At 44.9% G+C, this 15,551-nt stretch overlaps 1 protein-coding gene across 2 annotated transcripts in view; it reads right to left on the bottom strand.

The window, feature by feature from the left end:
- Positions 1-226: 226 nt before the first annotated feature.
- NALCN (sodium leak channel, non-selective) overlaps positions 227-15,551 on the bottom strand; it is a 436,823-nt gene continuing 421,498 nt past the window's right edge. For both annotated transcript variants that reach the window (XM_075562611.1, XM_075562612.1), the window contains 8 exons: positions 15,415-15,508; positions 13,342-13,474; positions 12,574-12,689; positions 11,209-11,366; positions 7,304-7,454; positions 5,876-6,025; positions 3,089-3,206; positions 227-420 (listed from right to left, as the gene is read on the bottom strand). In XM_075562611.1, the coding sequence (XP_075418726.1) occupies positions 227-420; positions 3,089-3,206; positions 5,876-6,025; positions 7,304-7,454; positions 11,209-11,366; positions 12,574-12,689; positions 13,342-13,474; positions 15,415-15,508 (1,114 nt within the window). The remainder of the gene's footprint in view (positions 421-3,088; positions 3,207-5,875; positions 6,026-7,303; positions 7,455-11,208; positions 11,367-12,573; positions 12,690-13,341; positions 13,475-15,414; positions 15,509-15,551) is intronic.

Genomic DNA, 15,551 nt, shown 5'->3' with positions numbered 1-15,551 from the left:
ATCATGCACACAGTTCTGACAGACCAATTTCTACCCCTTCCTGTGACAGGACAACAAGCAAAATCAATGGGAAAAAAGATGCGACGCGTTGGAATTAAATCATCCAGCTATTGCAGATTGCTCACAGGACAATGAAGGAAACAATCAGGAAACAGTTGGAAAATTACTGGTAATTCCATTTAAATTCCTTCAGTTTTTTTTTTTAAACAATGTAATTGATTTCCATCTAAATCTCTAGCAGGTCATCTCCACTTTCATCACTCTCCACTGTCAACTGGCGGGTCCACCACTTCTTCACTTCCGATCCACAGGAGGCCGCGTCCGGCATCGGGTTCATCTTGCACACCACGGACCTCATCGTCGTCCGCCCTCCAAACCGTAAGTTGACGGAGGACACGGAATGGCTGATTGGCTTAGGTGCTGTGGAATTAACAAGAGCCTGTGAGTAACTTTGGTGTGGTTTCATCCTATTGCGACTCATTCCTGAGAACTCTTGATGGTCCCATTCGTAATGCTGCTGGTAAGTCTTGCCCTTAGTAAAACTAGAAAATCACAAGTTACAATCGAGGCACAAAGAAGTGGCATAGAAGTGCGTGTGTGTCGAGAATCAGAAGCATATGCATACAGAGCAAAAAGACAAAGAAGAAAGAGAGAGGGGGGCTGGGAAGTATGGAAAGACAACCATCCTAGAAAAACAAACAAACAAAAACAGACCCCAGACCATTTGTTCTGGTGTCTATTTTAATGCATGGTTGCCGCCTGTGCAGCTGAGTCACTGCTGTGCTGTGGTTTAAATGGCTGACTTCATTTTGCAATGAGCTCGCCCAGCCTTTCTTCCACGGCACCTTTGGTAATTCCACCTTGGAGTGGACCCAATCCTCCAATCTTCTGGTTAGTAGTTGAGGACATGCACCCTTTTCCTCACCCAGGGATTCCATGGGAAGAAAGACATGGGTAAAGATATTCAAGGAAGATAAACTTAATTTTTTGTTGTTTAAAAAGAAATAAATTTAGGTGTGATCTAAGTGGTAAGAAAGTGGCTCTCAGGTAGGAACTGAGTTAGGATTCGGGACTTGCATTTTTACACTTCAATTGTTCGAGCAAAGTAGCGCCTTGGGGTGACTTTGTTAACACACTCATGGCCGTGGAATCCCACAGTTGTGGTTTTAGGTCCTGGCTCTGTGACCTGTCGATATGTGTCTGGGGACAAGTTATCTTCTTTTCTCGGTATAATGGAGCGAATGCAATTTCCCTCGCGTGGCTATTGTAGGACAACCTGGGAAACCCATAGCATGACACCTGGTACAGTTAGTTCTCCTCTAACCGCTCTTTCTTCTTCCCCATCTGGCTCCTTGAATTTAACCTGGCTGTAACAGCATGCCCCACCAATGGACAACATTTCTGACATTTGTGCTTCCGAGACTTGGACAAGGAGCCCAAGAGAAGCAGCGGCCAAATGCTCAGCTGCACAATAGAAATATTGGTGAGGTGAACCCACAATCCGAGCCTTGGGAGAAAGATAAAGTAGTCTACTTCTGTAAAGATGACAGCATGAGGAAACCCTAGTGGGCAGCGCTGTGGCATTGTGGGCTATGTACTGAGCAGCTAACCACAAGGTCGGTGGTTCAAACCCACCTCGGGGAACAATGAGGACTGCCTACTCCTGTAAAGATGTAAAGTCTTGGAAACACAAGGGGGTAGTTCTACCGTGTCCTGTGGGGTCGAGATGAGTTGGAATCAACTCAGTGACCATGACAGGAGGTGAGCAAGAATCCACGCCATGGCAGCCGGTCTGGTTTTATGGGTGGGCACTGTGAACAACATTATGGTTATCCATTTAGGTGACTGCCAAGGACTATTGATTTCTCCCTAAGTCATCTCTCTTAGCTGTCCCGTTAGTTTCTTGACTCTTGCCACCAACTCTGGTCTGTGTCTTGTCTATGTACCTTGCTATGAAGTCAGTCTTCCAAAAATATGGCCTCTGAGTGTCATCTCATGCTCAAAACTTTTGTTGGCCGTTAATTACCTAGAGTAACACCAGAAATGACCTAGGCCGACAGCCAAAGCTTCTCGGGCCTCGTCCCCACCACCTAGTCCATCTTGTTTCCTGTCACTTCATGCTTTACTTTAACCAACTCGAAACAAAACCTTCTATGATCCCTGAGTAAATTCCTGGTTTGGAAAAAGAGTGTTTTTCTCTGTGGTGTTAATGTAAATTCACTAACCACCTCTAGCCTCAAAATTTATGCTACTGTGTCTCGAGTTTTGTGGCATCATCAAGCTATAGAAGAGTTTACGATGTTCATTTCTGACTTGGATTCGATTGAATGAGGGGCACCAGAAAAAAAGCATCATGAAGCTCTTTACTGTAGACTCAGGAGAGGGGAAGACGATGCTGGCTGTGTAGAACTGGGCTCTCCCGGAACTCCAAAAACACCTTGAGCAAGATGATACTGGCTTTCTTGCTGTTCATGTTTCTCCCAAAGAAATTGCATTTAAAAAATCATTAGTAAAATGTAGAACCCAATATCATTTGAAAGATCAAATGAAGGTGCATGTATAATCATGGCTGGCACGCAGGCAACAGCACACAAGGAGACTTCACAAAGCTTGCGGGAAAATTCCATTATCTCTTGATTACCTTTTTTTCCCCATGAACTTTTGGAAGCCCCCTGCTGTTATCGCCCTTACATATTATGGAAGTAGAGCAGATTACATACAGATGGGGTCCAGCCAGGCTACGGTACCTGCCCACTCCCTCTCAGACGAAATGAATTTGGCCTGCATGTGAGAATGCCTTGATTGTACTCGGGAAGCTTTTGGAAATCTACAGCCTGACGATAACAGCTTACTTTACAAAATAGGGGCTGTTTCCCTAAGTGTGGTGGCTGAAAATAAGAACTAATATATTTGGAGACTAGTTGTTTTGAGGGGAATACTTGTGAGAATGGGCTGGACTTTGCATTGCTTCGCTGCATATAAGTCACCTTGTCAACACGACTCTACTTCGGGATTCCAACCACAACACTGGCAAAGGCAATGAATGTCTTTGAAATGTCTCAGGGGTGAGATACCTTGATACACATACCTGAGGGCAGGCGCCATTGACCAAACTTCCTCTGGGGTTTCCCAGCTTCTCCTGAGTCTTGCCGGCTTCCTCCTCTGTCAGACAGAGTGGGGCTCAGAAGCTGCTGCTGGCTGCTTGTCTGTGTGGGGGAAGAATTGAACAGTTTTAGCTCTTAAAAACAACAACAAAGAACCTGCTTATGGTAAAATTCTAGTTATATAACAACATGCAAGTTTAAGTGTGTAATTCAGTGACATTAATTCACCCTGTTGTGCAACCACCACCACCATCTAGTTCCAAATATTTTATACCACCCTGAACAGAAATGTCCTTCTTCTCACTCAATACCTCCTCTTTGAACCCCTCGGCCATCCCTGGTATCCTTAGCAAACTTTGATCTCTCTATAGATGCCTATTGTAGATATGTTATAACAGCGGAATCATACAACGTATTTATCCTTTCAAATGTGACATTGTACTTTGCATAATATATTCAAGGTTCATCCACATGGTAGCATGAATCAGAATTCCGAGTCTCTGGATGGCTGAACAACTTTCCATTTTACATAGATCACATTTTGTTTGTCCATTCATTTCTTGATGGTTCTTCAGTTGTGTCTAGTTTCAGTCCAATAGGAACCATGTTGCAATAAAATGGTTTGTTCTTGCCTACACTGGCCGGGTCCATTCAAACGTTAAGGATGGAAGCAAGTGGGGCAAGGAATCAAGCAGAATGAGAAGGCGACGGAGCGTCCACGGCAGGGAAGAACAAAGTCAAGTGCTGACGAGACTCCAGGAGCGTAGAAGAGTCATCGCTCACAAACCAAACCCAATGCCACTGAGTCTCTTCTGACTCAAAGCTCACCTACGGGATAGAGTGGAACTTTCCAGAGCATTTCTGAGCTGCTAAATCTTTATGGGGAAAAAGGTTTCATCTTTTTTCCATGGAGCAGCTGGTAGGTTTGCACCACTGACCTTGGGATTAGCAGCCCAGTGCGCATCCTCCCACATCGCCAGTGCCCGTGACCACCATTTCACATTGTAAAACGGAGGCACGATGGTTCCGGTAGCAACTCCCACTGCCACGTTCCTTCCACACTAGAGAACGCCACCAGGCACCGCTCGTATCTGGAGTGGCAAATTCTAGGTGGCGGCGATCTCGGAAGGAAGCTGGGGCAGTAGGCTCTGGTTCTTTTGCCAACTTGGAAATCTGTCCTTTGAGCTTCAGAAAAAGGATTCTTAGCAGAAACTCCATGACAGAAATACAGAAACACACACACACACACACACACACACACACACACAAATGTCCTGGCGGAGGACAAAGCTAAGAACAAAGGAAGCCTAAAGTCATAGAGAAATGCCATGCTACATGTTTCTGTTATCAGATGCCCTTGACCTTATGCACAACAGAACAAAACAGCCCCGATGTACAACTGCCCTGTCTTACTGGAACCATCCTCCCCAGGTTGGCACATTTGAGCCCGTGGTGGCCGCCCTGTGTCAGTCCACCATATGGGGGAGCTTCTGCTTTTTGGCTGCCGCTCTACCACGCTGGCTTTCTCGTTCCAGGACTGGACGAGCCACTTGTGTTCTGAGGACCATTGTGGTGGTACTTCTGCCAAGACAGATTCGTGTGCTCATAGCTTTTACCCACTGGCTGCTTCTCCCTTCCTAACCAACAAGCTTCCGTCTTCACGCCCCCTCTTTTGGTTATCTTTGTGCTTTAGCTCAAACATGGAGACTTTCTGTGTTGCTCCTGCTGCCCTTGCCTCACCAGGACAATCTCCCTGAATGGCCTTACCTTACCCTGGCTCCCACATGAGCTACTGCCGGCCTTGCCCAGAAAACAGGAGGTGGCAGAGCCACGGTGGAAGCATCCCTTCCTTTCCTGTATCAACTATCCCCACCTGGGTGGGTGGCAGACGAGTCCTTTAGACTGGGGAGCTAATAATAATATGAAGTCCACCCTACAGTGGCTACAGAAGAGGGCCCTTGGGAGCATCCTGTGGCCATGTCGCCGTAGGTGCCAGTATTTATCCCTGGCACCTGACTGGGCTACGACCCCCACGAGGCTCGGTGCTGCCAGAGGGCTCATCTCAGCATGCTGGATCGGCTCCATGTTGCTAACCTCGGATGATAATTAGCCTTCATGAAGGAGCAGGCCTGCCCTGCCAGCTGTGCCTCGCAGCACAAGGCTCCCAGGACGTGGATGGCTCGCTGCACTTTTTTTTTTAAATAGAAGTGTAGATTGAGTTTGCAAATGGAAATATGCTGTGTCTTCTTGAATAGAAGGTCCTCCAGCTAATTTTCCCTAAATTTCATATGTGATTCAGACGACCAACTAAGAAGAAATGAGACTGCAACGGGCCTAAGTAATGAAAGGCAATTATAGGCACTTTCACTGCGTCGAGTGAACATTTCTTTGAGTCAATGAAGGCAAGCAAAGAGGGCAGAACTTCACGTAAACTGGGATCTTCTGGGTTATGTCCTACAGTTGGGCTCATTAAAGCCCTTCCAGAGCTGCTGCTGATTCTTAAACAAGACCCGGTACAAGCATTGGGATTCTGTGCATTGGTACCCATTTGGTGTTTACCCAAATCAGGATCTTTTGAAACCATCTAAACTGATTCCTGAAAGGTAGACACAAACATAACATGTACCCATTGTTGTTTTCAATGAAAAAAAATTCTATTAGAAACATTGTCACTGCTCAGAATGCACATGTGGCTTGCACCTTTATTATTTTATTATTATTTTTATTATTAAAGAAAACTCCCCAGGACCCCCTTAGAGGAAGAGCCATACCTCGGGTTGCATGCTATTGTCTTGACTGTTTGCATTCACCTCCTCACTTGGCTGGGTGGTCTCAATGCTGGGGGGGTTCAGGAATCTGCTGAGCTCCTGTTGCTGACTCTCCCGCAGGCTGTGGATGATGCTGCATGACTGCTGCTGTTTCTACAGAACGAACATCAGTGCTCTTTGAGCAAAGGGAGAATGCGCCCAGAACCCCCGCCACCTTCTCCCAAGCCACATGTTGCTCTCCTTCTCCAAAGAACCTGTGCACCTGGTAACTACTTAGGCAGTTCCAACGGAGGGTCTCTAATTTCTGCTGACATCTGATTGAGCAAACGGAGGGCCAACTGAGGAAGTCCTTTCCCCTTCCGCTTTCATTTGCATGACATTTGGAAGAGTTCCGGTCAAGCTGATGTTTTAAAAAGTACTAAGGTGGATATTTTGCTAGTGTTGGTCTCTGCCCTCTTATTTTAGCTCATGTTCACCCAGCCAGTGCAGACAGCCTCTTTCCTGTCAGTTATAATAGATCACTTTGCAAGGGGTCAAGTTTTTGCTTCTGTCTGGTTTCTGGTCTGAAACAGGCCAACCCAGGGGAACAATTTGGCTTGGCGCATGCTGAGTGTGTGAAGTCTGGTGGTAAATCAGGGCTCCTTTGTCCACTCAGGGCCAAAGGGGGCTCAAATTGACCCCTGGGGTTAGCAGAGCTATGGCTAGCCTGCTGTGCCTGGGTCCCAGTGGGTAGTTGGCCTTGATATAGGATATTGGGATGTTTCACTTTTCTGGGGGAAAAGATATATGTTTCTGAAATTAATGTTGCTGTTATGAGGAGTGAGATATGAACATTGCTGCTATATGTTTATGTTGAGTTATTAGCTTGCTTTTCTCCTCCCCGTGTGCCAAGCCTATGTTAAAACTCTCTATAAAGTAATTACCGAATAGAAATGTCTGCTTTAAACATGGCATATAATGACAACATACAAGTTCATTGAGTATGAGTTAGAGAATCTTGTAACATTAAATTCAGGAAGCAGCAAACAAAATTATTACACTCCCAGAAGAGCCAGTCTGTACTGAAGACCAAACAATATGATCAATAGTTCAGTGGGATTTTAGGAGCAATTGAGAAGTCATTTCATCAATTCTGTTGCCAGTCAATATATAGATACTAGAATCTTGAACACTTGAGCTCTATAGATGGAGATGGAAATTTTAAAATCAACAAAATGCTTTTAAAAATGCATTAATAATCAATCATGTTATATCGGACAAATATGGTTTGTCCATGGTAACCTCAGGAAGCTGGGAGCACTGAGGAAGGACGCCAGGCTAAGTACAGGAGGGTCTCATCCATTGTTCATGAAGCCCTTTCCTATCTGGGCCTTTCCTCTTCGAAAGACGGAGTATCAGCTAGAACCCTGCTGTGCTTCCTGCTCCACTCACAGCTCTGATCCGCTTTAAGCACTTTTTCAGCCACATGCGGATGGTCTGCTTAGCCACTTCCTCCTCGATGGTGTATTCCAGTTGCTCCCTGGCGAGGAGCTCCTCCAACTGTAAACTTTTCCGGATGTCCACTGACCGGTAGGAGAGCATGCTGGTAGGGAAAACACATCCCACTTTAGTCTAAAGCAGCTGAGGTTTAGACTCTTCAATGTTTCAAAATTCAGAGCGGACAGGTCTCAATCCAACAAGTGTGGTATTCAGTTTCCACCTCTTCTAGCTGTGTAACCATGGACAAGCTATGTGACTTTTCTGTATCTCCTCAAGCCTCATCTGTACAATGGCCATCATGCCGCTGCTTACCGTATGAAATGATTGGTTTAGTTCTAAGGGACTTATGACAATCAGTGACATCAGTTTATATATTTAAATAAAAATCCCAGTGGGGCTTTTATGTCCATAGTAAAGACTCTAGCACTTTCCCTGCAGAAGGACGTATGCTCATACGTTTGCAACATGTAGTTCCAGCTGGGCTTATCAATATATTGGTTATGGGTTATGCATGTCACTCACACCCCTTTCCTCCCAATCTAGCAAATGTATCCCCATGGGGCTGCTACTTCTTTATTAATTTCATGTAGGTCAAAGTCAGAGTTGAACACACACTTGCATTTATTCTTTGGCTTCATGTACCACAAAGGTGGCAAAATGAAGCTAACACAGATGACCTGTTTCATCAGAACCCATGGCCAACAAGGCTACTTTCCTTTGTCCAGACTGAGTAGTACTCCACTAAAGGAAGATACAGCTCTTTGAGCAATCCATATGGCTCAACCCCCACCTTGACCTGGCTGTGAGCTCACTTCCACTTCTGGAGCCTAGACCCCCACGTGGGAAAATCTGGAGGGATCCCTCCTCACGCAGCTTCTTCCTCTCATGGAGGGAAGAGTAGGCTTGCTCTTCTCTCCTCTCAAGATTCTTGACATTGCTTACCTCTGTTTTGCTCTATTCTAGTGTAGAAAAATAAGGAATGGGTGAACAATGGAACTATTAATTTTGTCTGGGGTCCATTTTTATTAGGTGCACTATTGGATTAAATACATTTCTTATATGTGTATTGGTTATTATTAATGACAACAATATGGATGCCTCCTTGAATTTCAACCTAAATTTTTCTTTGGTCCCTAGGAGAAAAGATCAATAACTTAAAATTCAGAGGGACGTGACGTAGTAGCTACATAATCTGTCAACTTGCGAAGGGATGAAGTCTAGCCTGTCAATCAGGTCATAGCCAATGAGGCCTCTGTGTGGGCATGGCCTTCTCTAGAGAATTCTGGGAACTCTGGTATTCCTCCTTGGAGGCAAGAGTCACACTCTGCTTCATCTTCCTGCTGATGAGCCACATGGTGCTACGCTGATGGCAGCCAAAGCCTTGGAGCTGGAGGAGTCACGCGGAGACCCCTGCCAGTGCTACAATGCTTCCACCACCACTGGATCCACAAGACTTTCCACCGATTCACATGTGATCATCCTGCACTTGGCGTCATTGCATGTGTTGTGTGAATCTGAAGAGGAACTTACAGACTTGTATCAGACATATGGGTTAATATCACACCTATGGACTTGATATGGACTGGGTTGGGATGTTTTCTTAGGATACAATTACTCTTTATATAAAGTTCTTTCTTATGCTACAAATGAGTGTCTCTGGATTTGTTTCTCTAGTCAACTCAGACTAACACACATGATCTGCTTTCTTATTCATTTGTATTTTGTGTTCCATCTCTTTCTGTTTTAGCTTGCTCTTTGGAAGAAGTGAAAGGGGGAGAGAAAATTGGTAAACTTGGAAAACTCCTTGATCTTTCCTGGTCTGATCTTTCTCAATATCTACCCACAATATAAACCATCATTCAGCTCATGAAATTTCTTATATATGAAATTTCTGACAAAATACCCACCAAGAAGCTTGTGAGACTACAATGGCTATCGCTGGTTCTGAACTTTTTCCTGGGTGTACTCATTTGGTGGTGCAATATCTGGAGCATTTTTTAGAACAATGTTTTAAATACATAAGATGAAATTTAGTATATTACACAGGAAGCCAATTACATTGAAATCTACTTGTCAAATGACTTGATTTAAAAAGAAAGCGATATAGTAGGACTTGAGTTTCATTACTGGTGCATTAAATAAAATCTAGTGAAGGTCAAATGAATACTGTAACTCTGAACCACTGATGAAAGTAAATGATACATCAAGGTGTGCCCATGAATGTAAATGATACGTCAAGGTGCCCTTCACGAGAATACTGCAATCTGAAAACCATGGCAGTTAGATTTTATGTCAACTTGTATTTGTATACAAGTACAAGGATGGAGTCCCACCTGATGATACCTCCTTGGGAATGTGGCCTTTTTTAAAGGAGAAGCTGGGAATTTCTCTTTTCCCCTTCACCTTCTTGCTTGCTGCGACTCTGCCTGACTTGAAGAGGGGCCCCGTATGGGCTGCCCAACCACCACCCTTGGATCCATGCAACCCTGCACCTACTGGCCTGTGATCGCCCTGTTTCCCAATGGACATTTCCCTATCATTGGCCTGCAGCTACATGAGTCTGAAGAGCACTTGAGTTGGACTGGGCTGGGCTGCCTTTCTTGAAATTGCATTATTTCTTGCTTTAACATTTTTTCTTATACATGAATGGGTGTCACTAGTTTTATTTCCCTGAACTACCCAGCCTAACATGGTGACAAAAACACAAATACTCTTAATACAAGTAAGATCTGACTCCAACTTTATCAATGAAAGAAATGCTGTATGTCAGTGAATGCTTAATGAAAGAAAGATGGGATGGTTTCTATGTTAGGTCCGGTGGGTTGGAGAAACAAATCCAGTGACACTCATGTAAGTATAAGAAAGAGTTTTATATCAAGAAGTAACTGTATATTAGGTAAACATCTCAACCCAATCCAGATCAAATCCATACGTCTGATACTAGTCTGCCAGTCCCTCTTCAGACTCATGCAACCCCAAGCACTGGTGCAAAATGCAGGAAGATCACTGCTCGGCTGGCAGGTGCAAAGTCTTGCGGCTCCAATGGCAGTGGACGCATCTCCAGGGCTCACACCAGCTTCTATCGGCTCCTCCACAGGAAGGCGAAGGCAGAGAGAATGAGGAAGTTTCCAGAATCCTTCTTATGAGAAGGCCATGCCCACCAGGAGGTACTATCAGGCTGTGACCTGGTTCACAGGCTAGACTTCACCCCAATATTTATTTATCAAGTTGACATGAAATTATGTGACCTTCACAGGTTCCCCTTCCACATCTATAGCAACTTGAATTTCATTCACAAACTTCTTGTTTAAGAGAGCTCGAGAGAGAGAAGAAAAGCAGAGTTCCACCCTCTGGTCCCTTAATGTGGACAAGCCACTTAGCAATTCCGGACCAGTTCTTTCATCAGTAAAATGACTGTGTAGGTCTGTAATCCTTTTAAATTTCCTTCAAGGGCTCTGCAGTCAGGAGGGAGCATTTCCAAGCATGTCAGGCTACTGACCCTCACTCCACACGGGATGCACTGGGACAGAATCATTACAGGACAGCGAGAAAGGTCACTTCATGCATGAATTGCATGACCTTGCTTTATGACCCCTGGTGGATGCTGACCAACATCCTAGTTAACTGTGTTTCACCAGACCAAAACACCAAACTCACTGCCCTTAAGGTACTGTGGACTCACAGTGGCCCTATAGGACAAGGTCAAACTTCCCTTGTGAATTCTCCAGGACCATAATTCTTTCCCCTGGAAGGTCTTGTATTTCTCCCAGTGTTTCAAAGGGCCTTTAATTGCCACTACTTTAATTTCTAGACTTGGCCCCGTTCTGCCATACCGAGTTGTGAAAGCCCCCTCGTACCTTAGCACATCATGGAAGGTGACATCCCCACCATTGTGGAGTCTTTCCATTTCATAGCACATGTGCTTAAACAAGAGTTTGTCTTTGTCCAGGTCTACCTCCAGCCTCCCGCGCAGCAGCCTCAGCAGGAACTTCACACGGAATGCTGGAATCACCCCCTGGGCAGCAGCAGGGTATAAGAATGGGTGAGTCATCATTAGACCCGGATGACTCACCCGAGGTTCTGCTTTCATAGTACAAACAAACAAACAACACAAGAGAGAGAACAAAACCCAAAAAGCCACAGCAGAAGTTAATTTTTCAAAAGATAGTACAATTAGCATGGGCATGAAGAGACTAGATGACAGAGCACGTGTTCGGAAGAGAATGAGTGTGATGGCGATGCACTGTGGTGGTCCCTGGTGCTTCGCCTCGGCTTTCAGGAGCCATGGTAGCGCAGCATTGGGAGTCACGAAGGGTACCCAGGTCCCTTCTCCTTGGCTCATCGAAGTCACTCACTGGATTGATCCACACTGTGCCTTGCTTCCTACGAACAGTCACACGGGCTTTTCTCCATTTAGGGCGATGAATAACACACCCATGTTTACAGATCATCCCTCGGGTCTTCCTATGGCCAAATTTTCCCCTTCGTTTCAGAGGCTAGGTCTCAGACCTCACCTCTTCAGACAAATATCACCCCCCCACGAGCAGCTCAACCCCAACACTCGCTACCGCAGACCCTTCCAAGTGTTTCTCATGTTGCGAAGTTCTTTACTGTCTGTCTATTCACTTTTGGAATGTGAGTCCCATGAGTCTAGGGGGCTCTTTTCATTTTGCCCCTGCTTTATCCCCGATGTTTAGAATTCTGTCTGGGAGGCTGCTGGGTTAAAATAGGAAGAGGAGGACAGAAGCAGCCTTGCTGCTTTGGATAATCCCAGCAAACCTTGGGTCAGCCTGGCGATTACTTCGCTCAATGACTCACGAGTTTCTACATCCCACTGAACGCATGTGTGCTTTTCATCAGGACGGGCACTTTCGGTTTGAAGTAACCATAGACCGTCCTTTGGGTAGCATTAGTGTTCCTTTTGTTCCTGCCCTAAAGCCCATGACTGACTTCTCCAGAACCCCCTGGGTTTCATTTCCTTGTTCTTCTGACAATTTGAGTAAGAGAATGCTGGTCGTTGCAGCAGACACCAACGGGAATCCTGTGGTGTCCGTTTCCCTCCCTCCTCTTAGACTATTCCGTTGATGTGCCAAAGTCAGACTTATACAACTCACAATTCAATGTCTTCCAATGGTCAATCACAAAGCTATCGGGATCTGAGAGATAGGGCAGTAAGTTGGCTGCGGGGAGGGCTGGGCAGGAATCTCAATCTACTGGCCTACCTCTCTTTTATCATCCACCATATTCCATATGATCTGAAAATGGCGAAGGTCATTGTAACTTAAAAGCTGATCCTCCTCGGTGGAATAAAACAAGGAGAAATTCTCCACGATTATAGCTAGAAATAAAAGACAGAAAAATCCCGAGGTTAGAGCATCCTTTAATTTGCTATTTTTTAGAAAACGCCAGATACCTTCTTTTGAGTGATTGATTTTAACATTTACATTGTAAACCACTTTTTAAAAATACTCGCAGCATGGTCTCCACGGTGGCATGTGTTTTACACTCAGACTCAGCTATGTCCCCAGCTCTTGCCTTTCCTACACATGAGGGTCATGTGCACTTTACCTACAGAGCTATTCACGTCCTTTGGCTTTAATGCTTAGTTGAGAGGGCAGTTTTTAAAGGTCAGACTGTGAGTTCCGTGTGACCCCAAACCTAGACGCACAGCACGTTTCTCTCCAAGACCTAAAGGTGACGACACTCAGAGGATACAAAGGTCGCCCCCCCCCCCCCTGATATTTGCTCCAGTCAATCTAGGAGAGGGTCTTTTGAAATGAAGGAGCATAAGAAATTGCACAACTCTCGAAATCGCAATCAGCTGACATTTACATCCCTTTTCAGCTTCTGGATCGAGAGACAACAATTTATAATTAATGCTATGAAACACCCGCCCCAAGCAATCCAGGGTAATTACTTGAAAATTGTACGTAATTATCTAAGTACCTGAGCTGAAAGAGATGAAAAAAGATTCAATGAACATCACTTACCTACAAGCAGGTTTAGCATGATATAGGCAATGATGACATAAAACGAACAGAAATACATAAGTGCCCCAGCGTAGTTTCCACAGTCTGTTGCCCAGTACGTAAATTCATCTGGAGTGCAGAAAGGAGGCTGAACCTTTGGGGCAGGGAGGAGAAGAGAGAGCCAGGGCGAAAGGAGATAGGAACACAAATCCCTGTTAACTGACTGCACTTAATGAACACATTCCTAACTGCACAAAACTACAATTACCATCAAAGTGATCTTCCCAAAGCCACGAGCATGCTCTGTAGCAAAATCCAAAGGAACGCTTTCTTTACTCCATGCCTGGAGTCCTGGAGACTCCCACATCCACTAGCACCTTAGGGACCACAGTTGAAATGAAAGGATTCTCTCCAAGCGAGAGGAAGTCATTGTGATACAAATCACACACACTCAAAAAACTTCACATGAAAGGAAATTTTCAAAACCAAATGTTTTTGACTTAAATGATGGGTTCAGGTATAGGAAGCTAGAGAATATATAGCAAATCTGCCTGGGAATGTTTAAGGCGATACTGGTCGTCTCCATTCCTACAGGACAGCTATGGGGTGCTAACGAGAGCTCAGGACTCGACACCACAAGTTTCATTACTATTTAACAGCCCAATGGAAGGCAGCTGGCTCTGGAAATCTCCCCTGGTTTCTACCAGTGAGAGAAAGAGGGCAGAAGAAAGAAAAAAAAGTTAGCCAACACTTTCTCTACAGTCTCAGCAAGTAGCTTATATTGTTATTTAGGACTTTCTGAACCCTGCTTTGAATTATATTAGATTTGTTCAATTCCATCCATATTCATTCATGTATTAAGTTCTACTCTCCACTAGGCTTGTGTCCAGCGTGGGGAATAGACTGGTAAGCAGGGGAAGGTCAGTCAAGGGACAGAGGTCCCATTCCCCCCACTGGTGTAGAGCTACAGTGTCCAACATGATGGCCATTAGCAGCTCGTGGCTATTTAAATTTAAATGTAGATGGAAGTTAAATAACACGGAATAAAATATGTTTAGTCCCTCAGTCCCACTAGTAACATCTGAAGTTCTCAGTAGCTACCTGTGAGTAGTGACTCTCTGAATGGACAGCATAGATGTAGACCATTTCTATCACTACTGGACCACACTAGTCTGGAGGCAGAGGACGGTATTAAATAAAGTAATGAAGGCAAAGAGCACAGCAATTTAGCATGTGGCTGTTAACTGAAAGGCTGAGAGTTTAAAACCATCAGCGTGGTGATCTGCTCCCATAAAGATTTCAGTAAAACCCTGTGGCTTGCTTCTACCCTGTCCTGGGGGCTCGCCATGAGTTGGAATTAACTCACAAACGCACACCAATCATTAGCCAATAATCCACAACTGTGGTAAGAGAAATAATGATTACTGTGTGACTAGTTGGGGTGGTACGGTGGTTACAGCACTTGGCTGTCTCAGAAAGGTCGGCAGTTTGAAGCTACCCGATGCGGTGCATGAGGGAGAGGTGGCAGTCTGCTTCTGCAGAGACGCACAGCCTTGGAAGCAGCTCTACTCTGTGAGTTGGAATGAACTTGATGGCCCAAAGTAGACATGGCCAAAAGGAGTCCCTGGGGGAGGGAGGGTTGCAAATGGTTAATGTCTTAGCTGCTTACTCAAAAATGGGAGTTGTGCTTCAACCCAGAGGGACCTTCTTATTTGAAAAAAAAAAATCATGCATTAAAAAAAAAAATCTGTGACGTAAAGTTCAATTCGGGTACATCTGGGGTCACTATTAGTCAGAATCAACTCAATCACAACTGGTGTACTGGTTTTATGAACACAAATGAGGCAGTCTTAAGCTAGGGCAGGAGTCCTAAGGAATTAGTTACAACTGCAAACTAAAATGATGAGGACGATAAAGGACTCGCTGGGTCAAAGTCAAAGTCTTTCTCTGTAGTGGCATTCCTTGCAGTGGAAACGACTGCTCTTCTATGAACTAAAGAAAGTCAGGGCACATATTTGGTAAATATTCAGTATTCAGGAGGATGATGTCACTAGCCATGTAGTGCCTAAAGCCTTTAGTGTGAAAGGTAGTTACCATACAGTCATGCATAATCTTGTTCCAGTCTTCTCCCGTGACAATGCGGAAGAGCACGGTAATCGCTTTCCCGGCCGAGGAGAAGTTTGCGTGCCTGATGTGAAAGACGAGAACATCGGTATACGAAGCTGAATGTG

This window comes from Tenrec ecaudatus, chromosome 11 (assembly GCF_050624435.1).
Source record: "Tenrec ecaudatus isolate mTenEca1 chromosome 11, mTenEca1.hap1, whole genome shotgun sequence".
NCBI classification, from domain to species: Eukaryota; Metazoa; Chordata; class Mammalia; order Afrosoricida; family Tenrecidae; genus Tenrec; species Tenrec ecaudatus.
This window is presented reverse-complemented; position numbering and strand designations above follow the sequence as displayed.